At 40.9% G+C, this 19900-nt stretch overlaps 1 protein-coding gene across 9 annotated transcripts in view; it reads left to right on the top strand.

Moving 5' to 3' along the window:
- TTC3 (tetratricopeptide repeat domain 3) overlaps positions 1–19111 on the top strand; it is a 128612-nt gene extending 109501 nt beyond the window's left edge. For 8 of the 9 annotated variants that reach the window (XM_043593610.1, XM_043593609.1, XM_043593615.1 and 5 more), the window contains 10 exons: positions 434–502; positions 1928–2024; positions 3415–3515; positions 6758–6848; positions 7282–7383; positions 10026–10387; positions 12152–12278; positions 12448–12582; positions 16242–16334; positions 17551–19111. In XM_043593610.1, the coding sequence (XP_043449545.1) occupies positions 434–502; positions 1928–2024; positions 3415–3515; positions 6758–6848; positions 7282–7383; positions 10026–10387; positions 12152–12278; positions 12448–12582; positions 16242–16334; positions 17551–17616 (1243 nt within the window). In that variant the 3' untranslated portion in view covers positions 17617–19111. The remainder of the gene's footprint in view (positions 1–433; positions 503–1927; positions 2025–3414; positions 3516–6757; positions 6849–7281; positions 7384–10025; positions 10388–12151; positions 12279–12447; positions 12583–16241; positions 16335–17550) is intronic. The other variant, XM_043593611.1, reaches the window with a different exon arrangement.
- Positions 19112–19900: the final 789 nt, after the last annotated feature.

The raw sequence follows: 19900 nt of genomic DNA, 5'->3' as shown, positions 1-19900 counted from the left end.
ACCCGAGTGGCAAGTCAGATGTTTAATCAAATGAGCCACCCAGGCACCCCTGTAAGTCCTATTTTAAAGATGAGAAGGCTGTTTTCATTTTGAATGAGAGCCGCTGGTTATACTGATGATGATAGACAACACCGATACTCCTCTGGGTCATGTGGAATCACCTGGAAGTGCTCCTTGAAGTGAACTGAGATAAGGTGTTGTCTACACTGCAAGCATATGATCTAGGGTGAAGAAAAGATTTCTGTCCTTTCGGTGTTAAAGGAAAATGACCCAGATTCTTTGCCTATTTAGAAGATAATAGAAATTAAATCAAAATGTAGAAGTTTACAAAATCAAGAAATGTTTGCATCAAAGTAAGTAGAATTTACTATGTGGGATCGTGTTTTTAAATATCCTTGAAAATTAATTAAAATTTGGTGATTTTCTTCCATAGATATACCCAGAAAAATGATGGAAAGGATAAGGAACATGAATTACTTCTGGATCAGTCCCTCGAAATCAGGCAAATTAAGTTTATGTTTGCTTTTACTATTATCTTATACTTTTAATACCCAGAGGCACCAGCACACTAGGGTTCTAAGTCTATTGTGGCTTGTCTATTTCTTTTAAATAATTATGTCTCTTTTATTTCTGTTTCTATTTTATTCTTTAAATTAATGTTTAAATAAAATTATTCCTTGAGTATTTTTATTTTATGATGTTCCTACTACTTTTATTTTACATTGTCAGTATAAAAATCCTGAATTTTATTCAGGGTGCCTGGGTGGCTCAGTCAGTTAGGTGTCCTACTTCAGCAGTTCATGGGTTCGAGCCTTGAGTCAGGCTCTGTGCTGATGGCTCAGAGCCTGGAGCCTGCTTCGGATTCTGTGTCTCCTGCTCTCTGCCCCTCCCCCACTCATGCTCTGTGTCTCTCAAAAAATAAACAATTAAAAAAAATTTTTTTTTAATCCTGAGTTTATTATTGTTGATTAACTGTTCTTTTCCTTTGAAGTCTCCTTAAACTAAAAATGTGGGGTTTTTTTTAAGATTTTATTTTTCAAGTTTATTTATTTATTTTGACAGAGAACACACGTGCTCCTGAGTTGGGATGGGGGATAGGGAGAGGGGGAGAGAGAGAAAGAGAGAAAGAGAGAGAAAGTCCCAATAGGCTCCTCACTCTGCACTGAGCCCAACGTGGGGTTCAGTCTCATGGACAGCAAGATCATGACCTGAGCCAAAATCAAGGGTCAGATGCTTAACCAACTGAGCCACCCAGGCACCCCTAAAAATGTGTTTTTAAAACTTTTCTTTTGTGTTACTTAAGATAACAATCTCAACTTTATTATGGTAGTTGTTCTACAATTTTAAGTTTATTAAAGATGGCAGATTTTTATTATGAACCTATAAAAAGTTTTCTTTTAAGCTTTGTTAATGGATATAATGTTTTTACCTACGGGTAGTCAGTATATTCATTAGTGAAGCAGTTGTGTTCTGCATTTTTCGTTGAATATTGTTTCACATAGACATTTCCATTCGCATCATGATTCATGGCCCTTTTTTTTTAAGCCCTTATACACATATTGCCGTGATTACTTTGTAGAGATCACTTTTTTCCTTTGGATGATTTCTTTGTCATATAATGTGTGTCAAAATAGAATTTCCTGACTGGAAGCATGAGGGATGTTCTGTAGCCAGATACGTTGTAGTCCACCTGCCCTGGTAAAAGTGATTTCAACATTTCCACCAAACACTCAATTTTTAAATTTTATATGTTCCTTTGATCATTTGTGAAATGCAAAAAGCACATATGAGTGAATCTGTGTGTCAGACACTAATAAGTTTTGTGAGTCTCTCTGTGTCATGATTTCAAAGCTAACCTGGCTTAAGCCTTTAGTTATCTCACTGTTTTTTTCTTTTTCAAGAAGTTTTTTCTCATTAACATTTGCAGTGATACATTTACAAATGAGAAAATGAAAATAGAAGAGTGCATAAAGAAAGGGAAAGAGAATTATGAAGAGAGTCTTCAAAGAGCAGTGGCTGCAGAGGTGAGCCTGGGACACTTGGTGATGGACAGATGTGGTGAGATTGTTTGCTTTGTGTTTAACTACATATGAGGCATAACAACATTTCTGAAAAGTGTGAAGTCTGACGGATAGCCTCTCACCCAGAGTCCTACATCCCAGAAATAGCTACTTTTTTCCATGCATGTCACTTTTTAATGTTTTACCCTTGTGCTTACATGATATTACATAGCTGTACTCAAAGTGAACACCACATTTTGCAGTCTGCTTTCCTTATTTTTATAATTCAGTCGTTTTCCATGCTGTACCTTAGAATGGCTTCATCATCTGTAATCAAGTGGTGTGCCATGAAGTAGCCAACCATAATAGTCACTACTAGAAGAGGAACTTGAAAATAATCCACTCATTAAGAATATACTCTCAAAAAAAAAAAAAAAAAAAAAAAGAATATGCTCTCTTCTTTCCTCAGAAGAATATATACCAATGTCCACATACTATTTGAGATACTACTGAGACAAAAATCAAAATAATGACCTCTGGCTGTATTTTATTGAGTTCCCAAAACATGGTTGTCTTTGTTTTCTCAATTGAGAAGAAATACTACTTGTTGGTATATATATCTATGATTATTCTGAGAAATTAAAAAAAAAAAAGACTTAGCTTATATAATCCACAGACATGGGACTTCTGATTAAATATTGACTATGCAGCTGCTTCTAAGGAAAAGATGGGGGAAGAAAAGCTCAAGTGCCTATATTTTATGAGTCCTATGCCTACATGTATATTTATGAGCTTGGTCAGGTCCCATTTACCACCATTTGGCCAGCCCTTCTGCCTGGTGGGCCCTGTGAAGGTTACTGACACCTGTATTAAAAGAAAGCAGTTCTATATTTCTTGCAGTGCCTCTTACAAAAATGGCCCATAGGCTTGTGGGAAAACCAAAAAACATTCCCCTGAGGCTTTTGAAGCTCATACTGAAAACAACTTCTTTGAGGTCTTTAAATTTGATAGCGTGCAGCCTAGGTGTCATTGTGCAGACCCCTGGCCCTCTGCTTACCAGGGACAGGACCACAGATAATGCTCATCAGGCCTATACATGCAGGGAACCTGGCTCTGTGTTTGTACATGGCTTAAGCAGTAAGCCATGTGGAAAGTTTAGTATCTGAGAAAAGTACTCTGTAAGGTAAAATAATTTTCCTGTCATTATGTTATTCTGTTTTCAAATCCAAAAGTTTGAATTAATTCATGTTGACTTTTGTGAATTACCACATAAGCAAGTTCTAGTGCTTCTGTCATCATCTGTCATTTAAGGAGAAACTGGAAAGTGGCTTAGAATGTTTACGTTTTAACAACCTTAAGATAGTTTCAGTTTCACTGTTTGAAAATACTTCATTGTTATCTAACCTAATGGTAGGTATCTGTGCTTGAAAACTGGAAGGAGACAGAAGTGTACAAATTACAGATCATGGAATCACAAGCAGAAGCGTATCTGAAGTACCTGAAGCTCCTGAGCAGGTACTGTGTGGTGTCACGGGTGTGCTTCCCAGCATGTCGTGTAGGAAATCCACATTAGAGCTGATTTGACAAAAAAGTCATTACATTATTCAGGACCATTTTATTTTTAATAGTTATACATCAATACATGTTCAGTTGCAGAAAAATCAAAATATACAAACCAAACTGATAACGATTATCCATAATTCTTTTTTTAATGTTTATTTATTTATTTTTGAGAGACAGAGTAGGGGAGGAACAGAGTGAGAGAGAGAACCCCAAGCAGGCTCCTCACTGTCAGCACAGAGCCTGATGTAGGGTTTAGTCCCATGAACCATGAGATCATGACCTGAGCCAAAATCGAGTCGGATGCTTAACCAGTTGAGCCACCCAAACTCCCTGATTATCCATAATTCTTAATTAATGTGTAACTAATTAGTATTTTAGAAGAAACCATTAAGTATTTGAAAAAAAGAAAATTTTATAAATATATATATATATATATTTTTTTTTTACTAAGTAATATAAAGGAAACTTCCTTTCGTATCAATAATGACATTTCTCTAACCTAATTTTGAAAAGTTGGATAGTATTCCAGCATACAAATGTGTCATGATTTATTAAACCCCACTGTGGTGGTGCATAGTTGGGTTCTTTGCACACTCTGTTAAGAAAAGCTGCATTTCAGTGAGTTTCCTTGTAGCCGCATTTTTATGCACGTTATTAATCATTTCCATGCAATAAATTTCTGGACTGAAGATCACATTTTCAAGCCTTTTAAACAATTACCTTCTGTAAGAACAATCACTTAACAGTCTTAATGATAGAGTATGGAAATGTCACTTCAGAAGATACTCACCTGTGGTCATTTTTTCAACTCTCATAATCTTTACCTGTTTTTGTTTGTTTAGCTTTGATTTTGGAATAAGGTTTACCTGGGGATTCTAGAGGGTCTTCCTCAGTCTAGTCTCTAGCACTATTCTGTGTGGATTTTCACACAAGGGATTATTTTTCATCTGGTCTTTTTATCATTCCACAGTCAGGTTTTTCATCCTTCCCTGTGCTTTTTGCCTTACATTTCAAACCCTCAGTGTTGAGCCACAGGTTCTGTGGGTCACGGGAAAAAGTTTGGATGTGTTGTTATTTCTTCATTTTTCAAGATTTAGTTTTTTTCACATGAGAAAACCTTTCTAATGAGAGGAAAACAAAGACGTTGATTCGGGTTATAAGACTAGTGCAGCTGAAGTAAGGCCCAAGGGCTCTGAAAGGCCAGTGTTTGACCTCGTGCACTGTGGTGCCTCTGAGAAACGGAGATCTCAGACCTCCTTTCATCTGACAGTGTCGACTTCCTTGTTAAATCTCATAGGACACGTAGCTGCTTTCTTAGGGATGCCCTGCTAACTCTCCCATTCCACCAAAGGATAGCAAAAGAGAAAAGATGTAAAAGGAAATGTTCTGGGTTTTCTTTAAGATGTATAAAGAAAACTGGGTGCTCAGTTAAGTGTCTGGCTCTTGGTTTCGGCTCAGGTCAAGATTCAAGGTTTGTGGGGCGCCTGGGTGGCCCAGTCGGTTAAACGTCTGACTTCGGCTCCGGTCATGATTCATGAGTTCAAGCCCCGCGTTGGGCTCTCTGCTGACAGCTCAGAGCCTGGAGCCTGTTTCAGATTCTGTGTCTCCCTCTCTCTCTCTGACCCTCCCCTGTTCATGTTCTGTCTCTCTGTCTCAAAAATAAATAAACGCTAAAAAAAAAAATTTTTTTTTTTTAAAGATTCAAGGTTCGTGAGATTGAGCCCCGCATCAGGCTCCCCATCAACAGCACAGATCCTGCTTGGCATTCTCTCTCTGTCTCTCCCTCTCTCTCTGCCCCTCCCCAACTCACGTGTGTGTGCTCACTCTCATTCTCTTTCTCAAAATTAATAAATAAACAAACAAAAAAAAAGATGTGTAAAGAGAGCTGACACAATCACAAATTCATAGTGTTATTGATCTTCCCAGTTAGGAGTTGGAAAGCTTGTTTGTCACTTTCAGTAAAGGTGTGGAGGTATAACTTACCAGTGTGTCAGGCCCTACTCTATTTTACAATAACAATGTGGGTTTTATTGGAATGTTTCAAGTGTTCCAGGCTGCCTTATAATTTTTTTTAGTGTAAAAACACCCTTTGATGTTAAACACAAAGATGTTAAGTGAAAAATGGTCGAATCTTCAAATTTAGGGAAAGAAATTAAAATTAAGGAGAATGTTTGCTCTCTGTCCACCAGCTTAGGGGTTTGGGTTAGATAAACAATTAATATTCCCTAAATTGTTTCTAGTGGTGAGTCTGTAAGATACATAATTCTTTAAAAATAGGTTTTGGGGGCACCTGGGTGGCGCAGTCGGTTAAGCGTCCGACTTCAGCCAGGTCACGATCTCACGGTCCGTGAGTTCGAGCCCTGCGTCAGGCTCTGGGCTGATGGCTCAGAGCCTGGAGCCTGTTTCCGATCCTGTGTCTCCCTCTCTCTCTGCCCCTCCCCCGTTCATACTCTGTCTCTCTCTGTCCCAAAAATAAATAAACGTTGAAAAAAAAATTAAAAAAAAAAAAATAGGTTTTGGGGGCACCTGGGTGGCTCAGTCGGTTGAGCGTCCGACTTCAGCTCAGGTCATGATCTCGCGGTCTGTGAGTTCGAGCCCCGCGTCGGGCTCCGTGCTGACAGCTCGGAGCCTGGAGTCTGTTTCAGATTCTGTGTCTCCCTCTCAATCTGACCCTCCCCCGTTCATGCTCTGTCTCTCTCTGTCTCAAAAAAAAAAAAAAAAAAAAAAATAGGTTTTGGAGGGGCGCCTGGGTGACTCAGTCAGTTAAGCATCCGACTCGGTTCAGGTCATGGTCTCACTGTTTATGAGTTTAAACTCCGCCGCAGGCTCTGTGCTGACAGCTCAGAGCCTGGAGCCTCCTTCAGATTCTGTCACCTTCTCTCTCTGCTCCTCTCCACTTGTGCTCTGTCTCTCAAAAATAAATAAATGTAAAATAAAATAAAATAAAATAAAATAAAATAAAATAAAATAAAATAAATAAATATAAAATAAATATAAAATAAAATAAATAAAAAAATAAATAAATAAAATAAAATAAAATAATTTAAAAATAGGTTTTGGGGTGTGGGGGGGGGTCATGTGAAATACATCTTTCTGTCGTGTTTAAATGTTGTCATTTACACTTCAGTGCTTTTAACTTTTAAAACATTTCTAAAGTAAACATTAAATGGTTTCATGGTTCTCTGCTTTTTCAGTGATTCTGCAGCATATCCTGATACGGAGTCTGATGTACATTCATGGGAATCATTTCTTTGTAAGGTTGGAAAAGAAATTGAGAAAGCAAAGGTAAGTTACAAAATATTTTCTGTCAAAACCTAGATGATGATTATAGTTCTCAGGAGAGGCTAGTGTCATTGAAACTCTTTCTTTTTTGAGCTGTTAAAGATAATATATATTTTTTATTGTAATTATTAAGAAGAGTTTTTCCTGAAAGTAATGCTGTTTTCTTAAGTAACTGTCTTAAACTCTGCCCTTAATTGATAAGATTAGAGAAGTTCCATTTGATAAGGCTTTAGAACATTCTGATTAATGAGGTCTCATTTTGAGTTTCTTTCCTTACAAGAAATAATTGTTCTGATACCTTGCATCTCCGTTATATTTCCTGGAAAATTGTTGACCATTTGTAAATATATAGTAAGGAAAAAAGTATTAATTAACAATTGTGATATTCCCCTGGGAATTTATTAGAAAAACTTAACACTTTTCCTTCTACCTACAGTCTCAATTTGAAGAACAAATTCAAGCAATTAAAAATGGCTCTCGGCTCAGTGAACTTTCTAGAGTGCAGATTCCTGACCTTTCACTTCCTGTCTGTAGCACAGTAAGTCTGTCACAGCTTCTGTCACCACAATTTCTTCCTGATTTGGGCCCAAGTAATTTTTTATTGTTTGTATTCTGGGAAATTGCCTTAATGTTTTCATTATTGGTGCTACTGGTTAACATTTCAAGCTGGATAGTAAACATTCTTACATAAATGTAAGAGGAGTCTTCTACATCAGTGTCTAAGGACAGGACTGAAGTGAACACAGGGCTGGTACATCTGCTTTCTTTTCTGGATGCTGGCATGTTCTCTGCATTTGAACGAATAATCTAAGAGGAGCAGGTGCCTGTGGTTTAGACCAGCTCTCTCTACTGATACCACCTCAGAGTTAGTCTTATTCCTGGATACTTGTGGGCATAAGACCAAAATTCAGATCCGTGTCCTCATCAAATACAGAGACATACAAAGGTTTTGTTGGTTAGGTCCGTCATATTTTACTGCTATTTTGAGGTATTTGCTAAAAAATCTTTTGAATAATAGTGACTGCCAAACCTGTCTTTGTATTTTAAACTATGCAGCACAGTAAAGAAAAACATGAATTTGATATTGTGGACTTTAAAAATGGCTATACCAGGTATCACTTTATTGTCTTCTGGGGTACATACTGCTTCTTTAGACACAGAGCAGACGCTCAGCCAATACTAAAATGGCTGAAGCCCAAAGGAGATCAGACTGTAAGAATTTAAAGAAGGACTCTATTCAAGAGTTGATTAGAGCTGGTTTCAGAATATTTTGGCACAACATTAAAACCTGTTTGTGAAGTAGTCTGCTGTAAGGAGACTATTTTCTAATTTAGCTCCTGATTTGCACCTTCCTGCTACTGCCAGACCTTTGCCTAAACTGTCCTCCAGCCTGGAGCACTAGCCTCACTCTTGGCATTGTGTCTGTACCTGAAAGCCTGGTCAAGGCGGCCCTCATTTGCCCCTCACCCCGTAGCCCTTCTGTCACATGTGCTTAGTCTCCTTAACTGAGGTGACAGGCTCCCTGCACACAGGAGCCTGATCTCGAAAGGCTTTGGCTTGCCAGTACTTTGCACAGTAAGCATTCAACTTGTGGTTTCGTCTGCCAAAACTGTGTTTAAAATGTTAAAAGTCAGCCACTTTGAACTGAGTAAAATATTCTATTGAGTTCCAAAGTTTCTTCTCTCCATAGAAAAACATTTTTTTCTCCATTGAACTGAGTAAGAAGTAGAGTCTTATGTCGAATTAAAGCTCACGTATCATTTATAGTGTTTCCAAGCTTTCATGGCAGACATGGAAGGGAAAAAAATGTGAGATCTCAACAGCATATTCACTACTAACTTTTAGTTCTAGCTTATGTAATTTTATAAACACACAAAAAAATTTTAAAGCCCAAAACCTTGGGAACTCGTAGGGTGCCAGGCACTTGAGTAATAAATATTACCCTAAAAACCATTAACTTTGTGTGTCATTTCTCCCCCATTCATTCATTGGGTATTTAGTGGTGATGAAGATTGGATGCGGTCTCTTCCCTCAAAGGACATATGGGTTTGGGAAAAGAGAGATGTTAAGCCCATAATTACAAGTAAAGTGTGCCAAGGTTTTTCATAGGAGCATAAAATGCTATAGCAGCATAAATTAGGAGGCACTAACCTAACGAAGAGGTCCAGACCTCAGCAGAAGATTCCCTGTTGGAGGTCTCAGTGAGTCAGAGATCTGGAATAGGAATTAACCAGGCAAAAGGAGGACATGGGTGTGTGTTTGAGGAGGGGTGGATGGTGTGATATTTGGAGGGTCAGAGTGTTCAAATGGAAGAAACAGCATATTTGGAGGCTAGGAAAATAGGGAACACTTCTTTCATGGATATAAAAGAAGTTTAGTATGACAGAGGGGGGCTTTGGTGAGAGATATTATAAAAGTACCCAAGGGCCAGAACGAAGGGAACTTTGTTCTGTAAGGTGTGTTCAGCAGTTTGACTTTTCCTGAGGTCACTAAGAACCCAATGCAGGTTTCAAGTAAGGGGACGACTTGGCGCTGTTCCTGATGGCTGTCAGCTTGCCCGAAGTATGAAGTGGCAGAGGGGCTCACTGTCACCAGCCATGTCATGGATCAGAGAGTGGTTGTAGGGTTGGAGGGAGAGCAGGGTCAGAGACCGAGCTGAGCCTGCTTTTAGAGACACTGAGTTTAAGTGTCCTTGGAATCACCCAGTGGATTTGCCTAATAAGGGAGTTTGAATTTGCAGGTTTGGATCTCAGGCAAATATTCTAGACTAGGATCTTGTAAAAAGCGGGCATTATTAGTACCTAGCACGTAGTCTCTGAGGCATAAGAGAGTGTGAAATGTCCTGGGGAGAGGGTGTAGCAGGGGCTGGAGATGCACCCCCCTCCCCCGACAGCATAAGGAGCTGAGCGTCCACATTAAGGCACAAACAGGTGTAAGCACTGCAGGGAGAGCTGAGAAGGAGCTCCAGAGAGGGAGAGGGAGGCCAGCAGTGCAGAGCCCAGAGAAGCTCATTTTAAAGTGAAGGCAACCAGCAGTTTTTTAAAAACAAAAACATTTAATTCATTGGAGTCAAGTTCCCCATGCACTTGAGCACCCAGGTTTATTATAGTCGTGCTTATTCGTCAGTGTTTGTCCACAGATGTTTCTCTTAGTGATCCAACTGTGGTGTGTTCTTCCCAGATTCCTCCTAAGTTACTTCCCGAGTCTTCAAGCCATGACGATCATAGAACTGCCGCTGCCAGCACTTCTGCAGATCGTGGGACTGGAAACCAAACAACAGGTCCCGAGGATTCAAGTCTGGTCTCTGCCAGCGATGGCCCAGTGGGGGCTTCCTCTTCTCCATTGTCGGGATTGCTCTCCTGTCAGCCTGGAGTCACCCAGCTGCCAGAGTGTAAGAGCACAGGCCAGGAAACTCTGTCAAAACAAAGCCTTGTGGCTGATCAGAAACTACCAGGACGTTCTACTCGGTCAAGCCAGTCTCCAAAAAAGCCGTTCAATAGTATTATTGAGCACCTGTCAGTGGTATTCCCATGTTACAACAGGTATGGCTATAAATTGTCTGTGACTCTGTTAAATATCTTAATGAACTGAAGTTTCCTGGTCAGATAACATTTTGGCCAGTTAAGGGCTGAGGTGGAAACAACTCCATAATCGTTTTATTCAGAAAGACAGGTGCTACATTTCTTCCCTTTTTTGTAAACATGGAGGTGAGCATTTTCAAGCCAACCTTTTGATGCACATATCTAGATTGAAAACACTGAACACTGGTTACTCCATACTCATCAGAACCCAGGGCAATTTGCTTAGATTTTGATGAGATCATTAACATGCTCTAGTCCTAGTTATGGAACCCCTAAATGAAAATAAAACTGTAGAAGCACCTGGGTGGCTCAGTTGGTTAAGCATCCGACTCTTGGTTTCAGCTCCGGTCATGATCTCACGGTTGGTGAGTTCAAGCCTCATGTCGGGCTCTATGCTGACAGCTGCAGAGCCTGCTTGGAATTCTGTGTCATCCTTTCTCTCTACCCCTCCCCTGCTGTCTTTTCTCTCACTCTCTCAAAATAAACATTAAAAAACAAAAACAAAAAACTGCAAAACACTAGTTTTATATCATTTAGGCGAAGAAATACCACATAGCCAGGAAAGTGGCAGCAACTTAGACCTTGCTCGACACCTCTGATTTGTTAGAGGTGTGAGGTCCGAAAGACTAGATGTAATCTGATAGTGAATCAGGGTCGTGGGTGTGTTACAGAGGGTCCTCTGAGGGTGGGGAGCGCTGCTTTATCTCAGCCAGTATTTCCACCTCCAGCCTCTGGCCTTGCTGTCTGGGTTGAAGGAGGAGAAGTATTCCTTGTCTCAGCCAGGAGAGAAGGAAAGGCAGTGTCTCTGGGATACAGCTAGGAAAAGAGGAATGCACATCCCTGGATGACCCTCTGTGCCCTGTCCCATGTTATTTCTGTCTTTGATATTAGTTACAGGTTTTGAAATTACACGTTTGAAGCAAAGTAGTGGTTAAATTATGATTGAGCAGAATTAGTGTTTTGCATCTGTTGGCAGAGCCCTTCTTATTTGAAAACAGGTATATGCACATGGGCATATTTAGCCCTGCCTAAGTTGGAGAAACATTTTAAGTTCTCTCAATAGCAGTTCCCATGCCAATTGTAAAAATACTCATGTTGTAATTAGCCAAAGTACCTTAGAAATAAATTGTTTGCAATCCTGACTAAATTTGGGAGCGTTTACACCACCAAGTAGAAATGCATCCTAATTTTCTGAAAGTTAAAACATTTGAGGGATTGGTGCTACAAATAACAAGTTCCTGTTGATTAATGGTTTAATTCCATCCACTGCTACTTGTGAAAAATTCAGGCTTGGAAAACCTGTCAGATTTTTTTAAAGAAGGCAGTCAGCAAATCTAATTTCCTCTTAGGTAGAAAGAGATTTTATTGATTTCAAGTCAGAACCAATGTTGTCTGCTCAGTCAGTGATTTAGCATAAAGCTACAATATACCCAGGCTGTAGGAAGTCAGGTTTCTAGGTAGAGATGGGTATCTCAAGTAGATCTAGTGATACACTGTTACTTTGACATTCTAGTTAAAGAAATAGTTAGAAATATCGGAATTTTCATAACTGCTTGGAAAGAGTGATTCCCCTGCTTTTATATACCGTTGCTATTATTTACAAATTTGTTTGTATGTATTTGGTTTGTTTCTTTTAGCTGTTCAGTTAATATCGGCACACAGTATTTCTTTACAGTAGAAAACCTTGAGTTTCTCTTGTCATTTGTGTCCACTTTCTCTTTTTAGCACTGAGCTTGCTGGTTTTATTAAAAAAGTGCGAAACAAGAACAAGAACTCACTGTCAGGATTGAGTATTGATGAAATTGTCCAAAGAGTGACAGAACACATTCTAGATGAACAGAAAAAGAAAAAGGTCAGTGTTTCATCCAGATACAATAAAATGGTCCACTTTATTTATAAAATAAGAATTTATAAAAAAAGAATGCATCCAGCCAAAATGTGGAGAACACTTCAATAAAGACAGAAGACGGGCAAGCTTTTGGATTACTGAACTTGCTTCACTCCCCACATTATCTCTGCAGCCAACTTCAGGAAAGGACAAGAGGTTGTCTGAGCCCAGCTCTGCTGCTACTGTGACCAATGCCTCCCAGGGCCCATCCTCCCTGACTGCTGGACCGTTGCCCAAAACCAAGGAACAGAAGGCAGAAGATATCCCTGTGAGTATTGTATGTGTGGTCAGTTTGTATTTTTTTGGTTTTTTTTTTTGTTTTTGTTTTTGTTTTTAACATTATTTATTTTTGAGACAGAGAGAGACAGAGCATGAGCAGGGGAGGGTCAGAGAGAGAGGGAGACACAGAATCCGAAACAGGCTCCAGGCTCTGAGCTGTCAGCCCAGAGCCCAATGTGGGGCTCGAACTCATGGACCGTGAGGTCATGACCTGAGCTAAAGTCGGACGCCCAACCGACTGAGCCACCCAGGCGCCCCTCAGTTTGTTTTTGTAATAAAGAAGAAGAGGGAGACAAAATTTAACAATTTTAGCCCCATTCTCTCCATTTCTAAACCTAATTTATTTGATCTTAAAATTAGAAACCTGGGACGCCTGGCTGGCTCAGTCACGGGAGTGTGTGACTCTTGATCTCAAGGTCATGAGTTTGAGCTCCACGTTGGGCGTGGAGCCTACTGAAAAAAAAAATTAGAAACCAAATTTAGATGTACTTGAGTTTCCCATTAGGACAGTCTGTGACCAGTAAGGCCATCTCTGCTTTTATGGGAACCTGGGGCTCCTGTTGGGAGAAGCACCTACACCAAGAAAGTTCCAGCCACATTGTGGAAACTGGGCCTTCAGACAGTCAAGTACAAGTTAATTTTTTATATCACATGTGATATTTTGAGTAATTTGGGAAAATGATTTTTGAATCATTTTATGCCGTGTCACCACGGGCTTTGGAATCACACAGACTTGGTTTTGTCACTTAGTAACACTGTGAGCTTAGCTCTTACCTGCTTGTTGAAGTTGCTGTCTGGATGAAGTGCTACAGTAGAATTACCAGGGTCAAGCTGTGTGTCCAGGAGGGTCTGGCTGCTTCCCTTCCCTCTCCCCTTGAGTGCCTGGAGGGGGTGTGGGTGGGTAGGACACTGGAATGGGCTGAACTTGCCTTTAATTTGATACACAGATTTTAAATGTTTATTGTTCTTTCAGAACAATAAATGTTCTAGAATGTTATATTTATATAGATCTTTTTATAAAGTACTGTGTCATCGATGATCTCAATTGAGAAGACATTGTCATTGTCTTTGTAATGAGGAAACTGAGGCACAGATGATTCGGGCAGCTTGCCAGCATTCCCTCATTTGATCTGGGTGTGCAGCATTTAATTCCCTAATCCTCACCACACAGACCCAGCCGACACCGGGACTGTGTACCAGGGACCAAACGTGTGGTTGAAAGAGACGCCATCACCTCCATGGCTCAAGGCCACGGGCTCCAGATTGAATTCTGATGCAAAGCATGTTTTTTCCCTTTTGTCCAACTATGGTGTCAGAATTTAGATGAAATCAAAATTGCAATAGATTTTGGCCCCGTAGTAGAGTCAGTGATGCATGATTGGACAGAGTACTAGTTTGCTGACTTGAACTAAGCAGTGAATCTTTTTGTGAACTTGTTTTTATTCCTCCCGTACATTTTCATTTTCCACTATTCGTTGGAGATTTTCCAGACCTCATACACTCAGTTCCCAGAGTGTCTAACTCCAATGAGAAAGCTTATGAGCATGCAGAACATTCCTGCAAGGCCTGGCTGGAGTGCCTCCCTCTCCCCAGGCTGTCCCTGACTGGCCACAGGCTGTGTGGTCCTCCGACCAGGTCCTCAGAGCATCCTCACGGACAGCCCCACCCCCAGAGAGACAGCAGTCACCTTCTGCAGAGAGATGGCTTTCTGCTTCACAGTTGATGTTGATAGTAATAAAGTTGTAAAAGTTGACTTACAAGAAAAAAATATATTCAAACTGGGACTTAGTTTGATCATCGTGGGTAGTTTTTTAAGGATTAAAAGTAGTTTGCTTTATGTTTTTAAATTACAAAACCAATGTGTGTTCATAGTAGGAAACACAAATAAAAAGCATTTAAAGCCTCCCAAAATCCAGTCTCTAAGGTAACCAGTATTATGAGGTTGGTATTTCTAAACTCTTTTGTATGTGTGTGTATGTGTGGATTTAGTCATACTTTTTGTGTGTGTGTTTTTTTTTTCACTTAGAAATGTATTGTAGCGATCTTTCCATGCTAGGAAATAGTCAAGTTAACTGGGTTTTTTGAGCCAAACCTAGCTCTGAGCTCTGCAGAGGCCTTACCATTCCTTTCCCTGGGACTGACCCCTCTGTTGCTTCCCTGACCCTCCCATCCGGGGCCACAGAGAGGAGCTAGAACACCTCATTCTGCTGCATCTGCCCGGTCGGTGTCAGAGGAGAGACAAAAAACCCCATTCAGCAGTTCAGGGTCTTCAGAGCCTTTTGCCCCCCTCTGCATCCCTGACCTTAATCCCACTGCCAGGGCTGCTTCCGTGCACTTGCCTGACAGTTGATGGAGAATCCGTTTGGGGCCAGGTTCCTTGTCAGTTGCTAAGGTTGTAGATGAATGAGGCTCCTTCCTGCCATCAGGGTGCTCAGAGTTTAGAGGGGAAGAGGAGTGGAAAATACTGGTCCAATGTGGGTAAGTGCTGTGAGTCGTATGGAGAACTTGTGCCTGGTGTCCTGGGTGCCTCTCGGGCTCTGCTGTCACAGAAAATGCCGTCTGTGCTCACCAGACTGTGTGCCCCTGCTGGAGACTCTCCCATTCAACTCTGCGCCCTCGCGCCCCACACAATCCCTGACCTTGGTGTTTGCTGAATGAGCCATCAGATTGTTTTGTTTTGATTTGCACACGTAATCTACATTCATAGAAACTTTAGAAAATAGGAAAAAAAGTTAAATCTCTCTGGACGAAAAGTAACCATTTGTCCACATTCTGTATCTTTCCAGCCTCTTTCCTGGGTATCTCTCTCTACACCCATTCTCTTTATTTTTAAAAAATTAAGTATGTGATTATATGATATGTACTGTTTTGTAACTTGCTTTTATTCAGATGTTAGTCGTGACCAGCTTTTTGTGTCTGGGATTGTGGACTTGAGTGATTTCAGTCAGCCCCACAGGAGTCCATGGTGTGGATGATCATTTACGTTTGTATCTCCAGCTGTTAGACAATTAGATGAATGATTGGTTTATAGTGTTCATACCATAGTTTAGGTGTGAGGTGGGATAATTAGAAATTTGTAGTAATTTCCTGGGAATCTATCAGCCGTATAAAATATTTTTTTCTCTGAGAAAATTAGAGCTTCAGAAGTATATTTTTTCTTTTGTATGTCTATGCTTTTCTTTTTTTAACGTTTATTTTTGAGAGAGAGAAAGCACGCGCATCTGCATGTGCACAAGGGAGTGGCAGAGAGAGAGGGACACTGAGAATCCAAAGCAGGCTCCTCGCTGTCAGCGCAGAGCCCGACATGGGGCTTGAACTCACGAACTGTGAGATCGTGACCTGAGCCGAAGTTGGATACTTAACTGACCGAACCACCCAGACACCACCCCGTCTATATTTTTTCTTAAACGCTGTTGAAAAATAAGTTGTTCCCAACTGAAGGTTACTGGTGGGGTATTGGGTGTGGGGATGGGCTAAATGGTGATGAGCATTAAGGAGGCACTTTGTTGGGATGAGCACAGGGAGTTATGTGTAAGTGATGAATCACTTAGTTCTATTCCTGAAACCATTATCACACTGTAGGAAGAGCTCATATAGTAAAAAGGAATTTAGTTATTCTTTATTATTGGAATACGTTTGTTCCCACAGGCACCGGGTGCAGCTTCCTGTGAAATATGCCATGAGGTATTCAAATCCAAAAATGTGCGTGTACTAAAATGTGGGCACAAGTTTCACAAAGGGGTAAGAATTCTCTCCGGCCATCCTCCTCATGAATTTTGACTATGAAGTATTTTGAAAATAAAAAGGAACTTTTTTTTCTAGGTGTCAATACTTCTTGGGGTTTCAAAGCACTTTCTTTATAAGCCAGTGTTCCTTGTCTCCCTTTCCAAAAATTGCTGCTGTGGCGAGGGAGAGAGGCCTCCTGGGGTGTGCACACTGTCCTTTCCATCCATCACATCATGGGTGGAGGAGAACAATCCTAGTCGGCTCCATCAATCAACTTGGTTGGTGCTGAAATTCAAAATAATACTAGTTTCTTGGAAGGTAGCTTCTTATATATATGGCTGAATAGGTGCGCAGTGCAAGAGTTTGTCAGTTTCGTGCAGTATAGGAAGTTTGACACTTTAGAGGAGAAAAGCTAAATTTAACTGGATCCATTGTGCCTGATTCTAGGAGATTCTGGCTTGTACCTTTCCAGGATCTGTAGGTAGTTATCTTGGTTGCTGTGAGCATTCATTCTGCACCCCTGCTGCTGGCTGGAACAGATCAGGTCTCTGCCATGTCTGTTTATTAATCCCTTCAGAAAAGGGATAAATACAATATATTCACTAGGTGGGGTCAAGACAGCTTGCAGTCTCTTGCATGGCCTGTCTCCTGCAGGTATAGGGGTGTTGTGCCTGCACTTCCAGACTTAACACACACACCCAGCTTGGTAGCAGCAACACACCATCCACGAGCAACTTGGGACCACAGTGGGTAGACAGGCTCCAGTTGAGCAACTTGGGACCACAGTGGGTAGACAGGCTCCAGTTGAGGGTGCAGTATGCAGCCTGGTGGGGTGTACAAGGTCCAAGACCAGGCAGGAGAGGATCGGTTAACTATTAGGTGAGTGAGTCCCAGGGCCAAGAAAATGCCAACCTCTGGAACTCAGGGCACTGACATGCCAAGGCTGAAGCTGGAGTGTGGGGCAAGTGGAGGGGCGAGGGGCAAGGCCGTCCCCCTGAGGTCAGGTTGGAGGCCCAGAGTGCATGGGTCAGATCCTGAGGGGAGATTATTTGTTCCTGAGGCTTGGGGCACACTCCTAGCTTGAGTAGGCTTCTGTGTTCCTCAGTGTTGGGCAGCTCCAGGCCCCATCAGAATTAGAAGTGAAGTTAACCATGTCCTTTGAGCAGCACAGGAGAGCTCAGGCTCCACGTGCCCCTAAAGGCACTGACTGATTTTGTTTTCTCATTTTCAGTGCTTTAAGCAGTGGCTGAAAGGGCAGAGCACTTGCCCGGCCTGCCTTGATCAGGATCTCCTGTAAGAAGAGTAGCCGGCACCTTCTGGAAGAGGCCAGTCTGCTTTTGTAGGTAGTCACAGTTCACTGAAGAGTCATTTACTGGTTTGTTGAATTGGGAGAATAACGATACATTACTTCTGGTATAAAAGGCAAACATTTGGAGATCCTTTGCACTGTGTGTCACAGCGCTGGTAAATGGAAATCTTTAATATAGTTGATAGTAATTTCCCTGCTCTTATTAAACACTTTGATAATAGCAAATAGTGGCTAATAAAAGTATGTGTAACCACATTCCTAAATTGTTGGGGCTGCTTACAGAGGTACTCTCTGAGACTGAAGGCTTCTTTTGGAAAGTGTTGTGAGCACCTCAGAGCAGTACTTGAATTGTAAGTATTCTGACCTGTTAAAGTGCCCCCAGTTAAAATTTTTACGAGTCAGTATTCCTTATAAAATGCCTACATTTTTCCTCAGAGATTCTGCACTTAAATGGGCGTAAGCAAACACATTTTAATAATCTGTAGTAAATGGTAACATATCGGCTGATTTAAACCAAAAGATTTAAATCTCCTTTTCATGGAAACACCATGTGATTTTGCTTTTCCATTTCATTCTTTTATATCCCTGGTAGATTTATAAAGGACTTAGTTTTCATCACCTAAAGGTATAATTTGATTTTTGAAAATTGGTTACAAACACTTTCTTATTAGTGTCAGCCAAGACTTTTTTTGCCCTGCAAAGTGAGGCTACGTGTTCATCCCCCAACCCTACACTTGGAGCTTGGAGCCGCTTCTTTCCATACCTTACTCTTAGGAGCAGCATTTGTCCTTCTTCGTGATGACAGGCGTTTGGGTATCTCTGTCTGATGCATAGCGGGCACTGTGGGGAAATAGGCCCCGTCATTCCCCTCCCTGTCCCACCACCACAGAGAGATACTTGTGTAAGTAGGCAGTCCTGAGGCGTCCGTGTTTTGCTCGCTCCGTGTGTGACATTCGTGTGGAGTAATGCATGCGCTCTTGTACTGTGGTGTGAGAACAAAACTCTAACTACGGTAGAATCTGTTAAAATATTAGATAGCTTTAGTGACTTAGAAACAGTGGTAAATGCAGAACCACGAATTGTAGATACATTCCATTTCTCTCAGACATCAAAAAATGTTTTTCATTGTGTTCTTTGTTCCCCTGGAAGCTCACAGTCCCAAGTTTGTGAGCTGATTTCATCACCTTCTTCGGCCTTGGTTCCCTGTGAGTTTTGATGTCGTGGTGACTTAGTCCACTGACACTCACTCTGTATTTTGAAGCAGATTCTCCTTGTGGGTCCTGAAACATTGTCTCCATGTCCTTAATAACTGAGAACGGTAGATAGGAAGATATGTAGGGACCAGTATGTAGCAGCAGGTACAAAGGCAAGGAAGAGCAGCTAGAGGGTGAGAACATGTCTTTTGTACATCAAACAGATACTTGTGAAGATGCCTTACCCATGTCCTGTTGTAAGTTTCAAAATAAAGAGCATTCTAAAATAACATCAGTTTACTGTCATGCTTGTCCATCCTTTGTCAAATTTTTAAAAGGATTCTACTAGAAGATTCAAGGCACATACAAATGTTATCTTTGGTTGGAAAAGAAGAGCCATGATATGTCCAGAGTCTAACCAAGGATCTTAGGAAATTATGAGCCTCTGTGCCTACATAAAGGCTGCTAAACTCAGTTTCACAAGATTGGCCATTTGTGAATGGAAAGTTTATACACAGATGATAGAATTTACTGTTTAGCTAATGTAAGGTTTTTCATGTGAATACGAGTAAGAATGTGCAAGTTGATCTCTCATTACAATCCTCAGTACCCGCTTTCCTTTGAGGGGCTTGTGGATTCATGGACTACTGAGGCCAAGCAGTAAGGTTTCTGTTGGAGAATTCTGGTGAGCACTAAGGGGTGATTGAGGAAATACCAGTATGTGTTTTTAATCTGATAGCATTTAATTAAAAATAAAATGTAACTTAAAGCAATGACTGTTCCTAAGAGCTTCCATTCTTTTCCCTGCTGAGCAGCTTCGTCTATGCTATAAATATTGGGTAATCTAATATAAAACTGAAATGGTGCCCCAGCAATGCAAATGTTACTATGTTTTCTAAGGTAATTTCTAAGACTGGAGGTAGGTGGGCAGAGTGGTCACACTACAACACGGAAGCAATGGAACGATTTTATTTTAGGTAGTTTTTAAATCTGATGACCCTCTCTGGAGAAATGGATTAAAGGAAACAGAAGAGACAGCAGCAAAGGTGGAAACCCCTCTTATCACACGAGGTACTTGG

Source organism: Prionailurus bengalensis, chromosome C2 (genome assembly GCF_016509475.1).
Source record: "Prionailurus bengalensis isolate Pbe53 chromosome C2, Fcat_Pben_1.1_paternal_pri, whole genome shotgun sequence".
NCBI lineage: Eukaryota > Metazoa > Chordata > Mammalia > Carnivora > Felidae > Prionailurus > Prionailurus bengalensis.
The sequence above is the reverse complement of the archived record's forward strand: the minus strand, read 5'-3'. Positions and strand labels throughout refer to the sequence as shown.